Below are 9,320 nucleotides of genomic sequence, written 5' to 3' on the forward strand. Positions count from 1 at the left end.
AGTTTATTTTACACATTCGACAAAAAAAAGCACCGGATGTCCGGATAATAATATAATTTATGTTATAGATTTATAGAAAAGATTATACACAATGTCGTCACATTTAAAAACATAATTTTTAATGATTATTATACTTGAAATTATTTTAAAATCATAAGGTTAAATATTTTAAAACTATAATTGAACCGAAGAATTTGGTTTTGGTAGTATTCGTTCGTTCGTTTGTCGTTCGGATTCTAATGTAAACAATCAAATTATAATTATAGAAATCTCTTGCACAGACACAACGTGTACAAAGTATACGTATACGTACCAATCATATATAAATATCTATAAATATCTATTAATATTAAATATACATAGCCATTAGCCATATAGGTATACCTATATAAATAATACAAGGAAACATATAATTTGATTTTAACTTAAACAATATTAGTTGAATATAATACAAGTATAAATACTTATTCTAAAATTATCAAATAAAAGAAAATTATGAATTATAGAAATTACATTAAATTTAGTTTGGACTAATTTATTGTAACTTTTGAAAATAGCCCATGTACTATACAATATTATTATTTTAATTAGTTCTTGTTATATGTTTTTGCTGCCAGTTCACTGATCCTATCCTGGTGTTGAAATATTCTTTGAAAGTTTCCCTGATTCGAAAAGCTTCATGAGTTGCATTTCCTCCTGTTGCACTAAATTGGATCATGTTAGTTTGTTTGTCTGTTATGGGGTCTTTTTCTGTCAAATCTGCAGGGCACACCATTCGTTCATCTCGTAATAAATTATAGATTATACATGAGGCCATTACTAGGTTATCGACTGTCTCGGGAAGAATATTAATCGGCGTAAAAAATACTCGAAAATATTGACACATAATACCAAACGTATTTTCTGTTGTTCTTCGAGCTCGACTTAGACGATAATTAAAAATGGCTTTTGTTGGATCTGATGTCGATTGATTTCGAGGGTAGGGTCTCATCATTGTCTCCGTTAATTTAAATGCTTCATCACCTAAGAATACATGAGGTAAGACTATATCAGTATTTGGCAAACATTTTGGTTCTGGAAATTTAAATTCTCCGGTGGAAATCGATTTTCCCAAATTGGATTTGGGGAAAATTCCTGCATCGCCTTCTTTTCCATATGACCCTATGTCAACCACTAGGAACTTGTTATGCGCATCAACTAAAGCCAATAGAACAACAGAAAAAAATGATTTATAATTAAAGTACAGTGATCCAGAGTTGTCAGGGCAAACGATCCGTATGTGTTTCCCGTCGACAGCGCCGCAGCAATTTGGAAAATTCCACATTTCATAAAAATCTTCAGACACTTTTATTAAGCTGTTTTCAGTAGGTTCAGGTAATGCTATGTTTTTTAACCTGTTACAAATAGCTACAAGAACTTCCCTTATAATAGTACTTATCCAGCTGTGAGATATTCTGAATTGAAACGCAAGGGATCTATAACTCTCCCCGGTTGCTAAAAATCTGTAAAATGTAAATAAATTTCAATTATTTTTAGTAAACGATTGTAAAACACGATGGCGAACAATGAGGGATTCATATAAAAAAAATATGAAAAAACGTAAATTAGGCACCGGTTCAGCAGCACCGACAAAATCAAAATACAATGATAATGCATTAAGTTTCTTAGATAACATCGAAGACGAAAGAAGGTAAAAACGAATTATTATTATTAAAATACTTTGTATAAATTAGTAAATTACCTCTATGTATACACTATACAGGGTGTAATAGATAGAACTGACTTTTAGAATAACTTTTGTTCTAATTAATATTTTTTTAATTTTTCGTTTGTTTATTATTAAGAGACCCTTGCGCTACACGTTTATTATAATTTTTTAAGCATTATAAGAATAACTTGAGAAACTCAGTATTAAATTTTCAAGTATTTTGACTCGGCCAAAAAAATTTTATCGACGATTCAAAAAATAAATTATCAGAAATATCGAAAATACAGTTGTCTATTATTATTTTTTTTTTTAAACAGTTCTATCTGATACATCCTGTATATAATATGGTAACCTGTTCACATTTATTGTGAACATGGTAACAATTTTAATTATTATTAAATATTTTATATTTTGTATAAATAATAATTTATTGAGATGATTTAATGTTAATAATTTAAATATTGCCTACTTAAGTGGTCATATTATTTATAATGAAATTTTCAAGCAAAAAGTAAAAACAGTAAAATTTGTCGTAAACGAGATGTTTATGAAATCAGTTTAAGTTAACTTTCATAATTCCGAAAATGATTTTATTATTATAACACCATTATCTTACCACTTTTTATATTTTACTGCTTAATATTAAAACTTCTAATGATTTACGTAATTATTTTTAGAACTAAGTCAAATATAGCCTGCAATGACCATTTAAATAATTCAGAGGTTATTGAAAATGAATTATTTAATCAAAATTCGCAATCAGAGTTAGAGAAAATATCTTTTTCCAATTCTGATTTAATTTCGTTAGAAAAAGATACACCGATAGTTCATCAACCACTGGAAAAGGATATACGTGAAAGTATGACGGATACATTTCGAAAATCTTACGAAAAACAAAAAAAAATCGGAACGAAAGATAAGATGATAGAAGAAATCAGGAAAGGGCGAGAAGAGCGTTTGGCGGTGTTAAAGGAGATGAGACGAGGTGATCATGATCCAATTCAAACTTTTTTTAAAAGTATGGCTACGACGGTCGCAACATTTCCCCCGGAATTGGCCATAGAAGCAAAAACAAGAGTTTTCAATATCATTTCCGAAATGGAACTACGCGCATTAAATGCAAAGGCTTCATATACATCATCCATAGAACCAATTTTAGGAACATCGCATATGCCACCAAAAGTAGTTCCTACTGTATTCATCGAAGGCGATTCTTCAAGTTCTGCAAATACCATATCGGACATTTCTGAAAACAGTATTTCAAGCCCTACCGCAGCTGAAAACTCCAACTATGCTTATTTACACTATTATAATAATGATTATTAATGTTTTTCTTTTATAATTATTATACCAAGATGTTATAATTTTTTTTTTTTATTTTGCAAAGAAATTTAAAAAGGGTTATGTTTTTAATTTACATAAAAAAATATGAAAAATATAGTTTGTTTTAACATTAAAAATAATGTACAATGTTTGATTTATTAAAGAAATTATTTCATTGAATTTCAACATTTCATATAATATAATGGATATACATTTTAATAACTACAATGTATATACATCTTGTTTGTATGCTGTTATTAAAATTAAATTTCGGTGTTTAATTTGATGTATATTTCTATAAATTTTAAATTCTGAGCGGAGCGCTTACGATAATAATAACAAAATAAATTTATTATTAAATATCCTAGGTTGACAAACCGTCTTTGCTCAGAATCGTTTTTTGTAAACAACGAATATCATTGAATTCAAATTTAGTACCTACCATTATAATAATGACCTACTATACAGCAGAGCGACCCACTTAACCATTTTTATTTTTTATTTTAGTTCTTAAATATTTTTTTTAGAACTAATTTAATATATCCCTTACAACAATACCTTTTTTCATAACATAGTTATTACTAAATAAGTTATAAAGTTATAGTTAGATAAAAACTAACATAGGTATCTTCTATTTTTTTTAAATAACTGAATATACAATATACATCATATCAACATTTTAGTTACCTTAGAGTGAGACTTAGTTTTTCTTCCGGTGATATTGGCTTCTTAATTCTGTTACTTGGACGTCTTCTTATATCGTCTTTAATATAATTTAATATATAATTAAATAATTCAAACGATACCCTAAAATATGCACGAAATCTAGTCTCATTATCAATTAAGCGCCTTTCAACTAAAATATTGAAACATCCCTCTCGACTCCGTTCAGTAAATATTTCGTTGTCTTCTTCCCTCAAACAATTTGCAATCAATAACAGTTCTTCATCAGCTTCATCTTCTAAAATATTATACAGTGTCAACACGTCCATTTTGGTGCCTGACTAAACACAAACTAATAAAAATTTTCAAATTCCCAACCACGCACTCATAATCACGTGTGGTCTGGCAAAACACCTCTATCACGCATCACGCAAGTGTGACCCAGCAATCGCGCATCGCGCACCACGCAATCACGGATGCGTGTTTGTAGGAAACCAAGGCTTAACCAAAATCACAGGCATGGTATCTCGGGGTACTTTATACTATGTGTGTAAGTTTCAAAACGATCGGTCAAAGGCGATCTCATTGTGCATTGTTGGTACAGTGATACGCGTACAGTACATTTTATGCTAAATTACGTATAATCGTCTTTTAACCAAAATCACAGACATGGTCGCCCGATCTAAAATAATTTGTACACTTTCCATTCAGTTGAATAATATTAACGTTCCAAATACATTTAATCTCGAGGAACTATTGAGTTCCATTTAAAACGTGTTCTACAATTTCAACTCACTAAATCTATTGACGCTGGTCCCCCACAGGCACAACAATCATCTTCTGCTGTGGGATGATGTTCAGTGTACATTGACGGCTGCGATTCCACAACATCATTTTCGCGTCGACGTTTAGGGGTCATTATTTTTGACATAGGGTTTACGGGGTTATGATATACTTCGAAAATATAGTCAATATCAGCTAACGTCTGTTGTGAAGGCGTGAAAGGGTCACAGCTGGAACATACTTTCCAAGAGTATCTGTTAATGTTATATGATTGGAAATCATTCTCCGTAAAATTTGGCAATTTATTGTTTATCCTATGTGTTGAACTATTTAAAACCTACAAAAAATATCATATAATGTTCAATAATACCATTTTAATTCATCCATTAAGAACGTTAGCTACAAACTCACCCCGATCAATGGTTCAGGGTTTCGGATCCACGTCGCTACCTCTTGGTACACTGGGTTCCTCTGAAATAACGCCTGAAAAATGCATTTCACTGTGTCTGCTTGCCTATTTCTTTTCAATCTCAATGACGCCGAGTATACCAATATCTCTTCGCTTGTCACACAATGAGGTGAGATATTCAATATGTATGCTACGAACTCTCGGTAAACGATCGCCACCAGTTTTCGAAAATGCATGTTGAGTTTAAATCGTGTTAAAATCGTGTTAAAATATCGTGTTAAAATCGTGTTAAAATCGTGTTAAAATTGGTTTATTCAAATAGTGGAAAAAATATATAATGTATATATTAAGTAACTAAGAAAAATATAAAATTCTTATTTTGGCCAATTAGATATTAGCTAGGTATATATATTTTATTATTTGTAAAACGAATAGTATATTATACTTACATTGTTATCGCGTTTTTTTTTTAATTGACCTGGGCGCATACCGCCAGACAGGCCCGGATTAAGGGCCGTACATGTTTTCGCCCAAAATCAACCTTTTGGTTTTCGCCCAAATGACCTTTTTTACCCAAACATTAAAAAGAGTGATTTGGTTTTCGCCCAAAAAAATATAATTCATAGGAAACGAAAAAACATTTTAGTTACCACTATATATTTTTTTATTTGAATATGTGCCTATGCCCTTTAGTCTATACCTACATAATTTTTAAAAAACATAAGTTTATAAGTTTATAAGTTTATAAATTTAAAACATATAAAAAAAAATAGTATAATATTGAAAACCAAATTATTTGTCAAAGTTATGGCACATATAATAGGCAAGTGTAAAACATATAAGTCAATGTAAATAATATATATAAAAACATAGAAAATGAATTTAGATTTATATAAATTTAAAACATATTAAAAAAAATAGTATAATATTGAAAACCAAATTATTTGTCAAAGTTATGGCACATATAATAGGCAAGTGTAAAACATATAAGTCAATGTAAATAATATATATAAAAACATAGAAAATGAATTTAGATTTATATAAATTTAAAACATATTAAAAAAAATAGTATAATATTGAAAACCAAATTATTTGTCAAAGTTATGGCACATATAATAGGCAAGTGTAAAACATATAAGTCAATGTAAATAATATATATAAAAACATAGAAAATGAATTTAGATTTATATAAATTTAAAACATATTAAAAAAAATAGTATAATATTGAAAACCAAATTATTTGTCAAAGTTATGGCACATATAATAGGCAAGTGTAAAACATATAAGTCAATGTAAATAATATATATAAAAACATAGAAAATGAATTTAGATTTATATAAATTTAAAACATATTAAAAAAAATAGTATAATATTGAAAACCAAATTATTTGTCAAAGTTATGGCACATATAATAGGCAAGTGTAAAACATATAAGTCAATGTAAATAATATATATAAAAACATAGAAAATGAATTTAGATTTATATAAATTTAAAACATATTAAAAAAAATAGTATAATATTGAAAACCAAATTATTTGTCAAAGTTATGGCACATATAATAGGCAAGTGTAAAACATATAAGTCAATGTAAATAATATATATAAAAACATAGAAAATGAATTTAGATTTATATAAATNAAAAAAATAGTATAATATTAAAAACGAAATTATTTGTCAAAGTTGTGACACATAGATTTTATAAATTCGTATCGTGTGAGCTGACCAGATTTGTATTTCATAATTTTTGATTGGTTAGTTTCTTGTCGCTTGTATTCTTTTGAAATTTTCAAAAAATGTGCACTATTAATTTTAACATAAATGTCGACTTGAACTTGGAGAATAATATTTAACCATGGCATGATAGACGGTAATTTTGTATTAAAATTTTTATTAAAGTGCGAGTGAAATGATTCGCATGTATTTGTAGTTAGCCTAAGACTTGAAGAATTACATGCCCAAAGCTTAGGAGGAAAAGTACTGTCTTCTGAAATATAATGTTCAGTTAAATAATCGCAGTATTGTGTTAACTTATCATCAATTGGACAATCTTCCATTAAATCCTCGACAAAACAGTCAGAAACTTCTTCAGGCTCTAAAAATATTAAACCAAATGTACTATGTAACCATGTCCCAATAATTGATGAACTATCATTGTAATCACTGACTAAACCAAATTTCTGTATGCTTCGCCACCATGACTGCGTGAGGTGAAATCTACAACCAATTATATGGCTTGAAGGCCAAACTTTCGTGACGGCAATATGTATTGACATTTCAAAATCAATTACTACTTGTTTGGGTAAAAAAGTTTGTCCGATTCGATTACATTTATTGATAATTTCATTAAACACATATGCATAAGTTTCAGTTATTTTATCGGGCAACAAACAAATAACCAACGGTATATAATTTCCATTTTTAGAACCATGTATAGTAAACATTTGAGTCCAAAATCGAGCACAGCATTTAAACGTTCCGTCAACGTAAATTGAATCGACGTCGCATAACATTTTTAAATTTGTATCGCATGAAAAAATAACAACATTTTTTATTTGATCATTGAGAATTAAAAATTGTTCACCTTTACAAGTTATTACATTCGTATTTTCTAAAGCTAATTGAGCTTCAATAATATTTTTAGGAATTACTGGAAGAACTTTTCTACGACTGTCATATATAACATTTCTAATTTTATTTATATCGTCATTGGTGAAATTCTCTATAAAAGAACTATTTTGTGTTAATTCTTTTAGTATTATTTTTTTTGGATAAGTATGGGCATCATCTAATGCCTTACGTTTACACGCTGTACTCACAATTTGCCTATTAATTTCGTTTACGTTTGATGGATCGTGGTCGTGTTCAATGGAATCAAGTGCGCTCGTTACTATTCCTGCTGCAGTCGTGTATATCTTCGTTGTACAAATACGTTTAATACAGCGCCAACGAATTAAGCCAGTTGTAATATTTTCCGAACCAAAATTATACTTATAGTTCTTGAAAGCAATCATTTTTTTCCCTCTTTTACTTTCTAAAAACACCACGTCCATTTTAAAATTTAAGTAAAATGATATATCGGCACGAACGAAGGACTCGCGACTGTGCACTGTGCAGGTGCCAGGTACCTATGTGATTTTATTTCGAATATTGTATCCGTACATTCAGTGCAATTATCGATTATGACTTATCTTTATCGACGAGTAATAAGATTATCGCTAAACTAACAGTGGTACTAATTGGGTATAACTGCAATAACACTTTATCGCGGTGAAATCCGAAAGCGCAAATCCAAAATACCTAATATTACTGATATTAGTATATTTTACTGATGGTTATAATTTTAATTTTATAAATTTTTTTTTCTATGTTTTTAATAATATGTTTCAATCGTTTATCGTTTCCGTTTTGTTATCTGGAATGCATTTTGTTGTTTTTTTTATATTAATAGACAGTGGTCACCAAAATGTTTTTTTCGTTTCCTATGAATTATATTTCTTTGGGCGAAAACAAAATCACTCTTTTTTGTGTTTGGGTAAAAAAGGTCATTTGGGCAAAAACCAAAAGGTCGTTTTTGGGCGAAAACCGATTCGCCCGGATTAAGGCGTAAGCAGTGTAGGCTTCAGCCTATACAACCACAGATTTAGCGGCACGGGTACCGCTGTTATTTTTATTTAAATATCGGAAGTTTGAAATAGTAATAAATCAATGCGTTTTGTAGTTCGGTCTTCTAAACCACGTTTTATTTTTAGATTATATATATGTAGATTATAGACTCATAGATAAGTGTATTCTTTTTTCAAAATTAATTTTCACGGATAAAAGGGTGAAATCTGTTCTCTCTATGTATAATTACATCAAGACCAAAGAAGTAGTGTGTATGTTTCCAAATTTAGAAATAGTTATGCGTATGTATAAGTACAGCAGTTTCAAACTGCTCAGACGAAAGGGCTATTCTTTCCTTAAAAGAGTTAAGTCCTATTTGAGGTCCACCATGAAGGAGTAAAGGCTGAATGCATTAGCGATATTTAGCATTGCAGCAGAATTGGTTGAAAAATTAGATTTTAATGCGATACTATTAACACATTTGTCCATCAAAAAGCAAGAAAAATAAAAGTATAAAATAATGGTTAATAGCAGACTATCTCCTCTTTCCAAGGACGTAATTTTTATAGCTGTAGGGTGGATGGTTATTTTACTACCGCTATATTCACCCGGCAACAGCTAAACGCCCTTTTGGAAAATCGTATAAAATCAACCCTTCGACCAATCGTTTTGAAACTTACACACATAGTATAAAGTACCCCGAGCTACCATGTCTGTGATTTTAGTTAGCCTACTACAAATATCACGGAGACGGCGATCTCATTGTGCATTGTTGGTAAAGTGATACGCGTACAGTACATTTTATGCTAATTTACGTATAATCATCTTTT

The 9,320-nt window shown here is 29.5% G+C and overlaps 1 protein-coding gene across 1 annotated transcript; it reads right to left on the minus strand.

Annotated features, from left to right (window-relative positions):
- Positions 1-583: 583 nt before the first annotated feature.
- On the minus strand, positions 584-1,324 carry LOC111028504. Its single transcript, XM_022307164.1, has one exon. It carries the CDS (start codon positions 1,322-1,324, stop codon positions 584-586), a length of 741 nt encoding a protein of 246 aa, XP_022162856.1.
- Between the last annotated feature and the right edge of the window lie 7,996 nt (positions 1,325-9,320).

Source organism: Myzus persicae, unplaced genomic scaffold (assembly GCF_001856785.1).
Source record: "Myzus persicae strain clone G006 unplaced genomic scaffold, MPER_G0061.0, whole genome shotgun sequence".
Lineage (NCBI taxonomy): Eukaryota > Metazoa > Arthropoda > Insecta > Hemiptera > Aphididae > Myzus > Myzus persicae.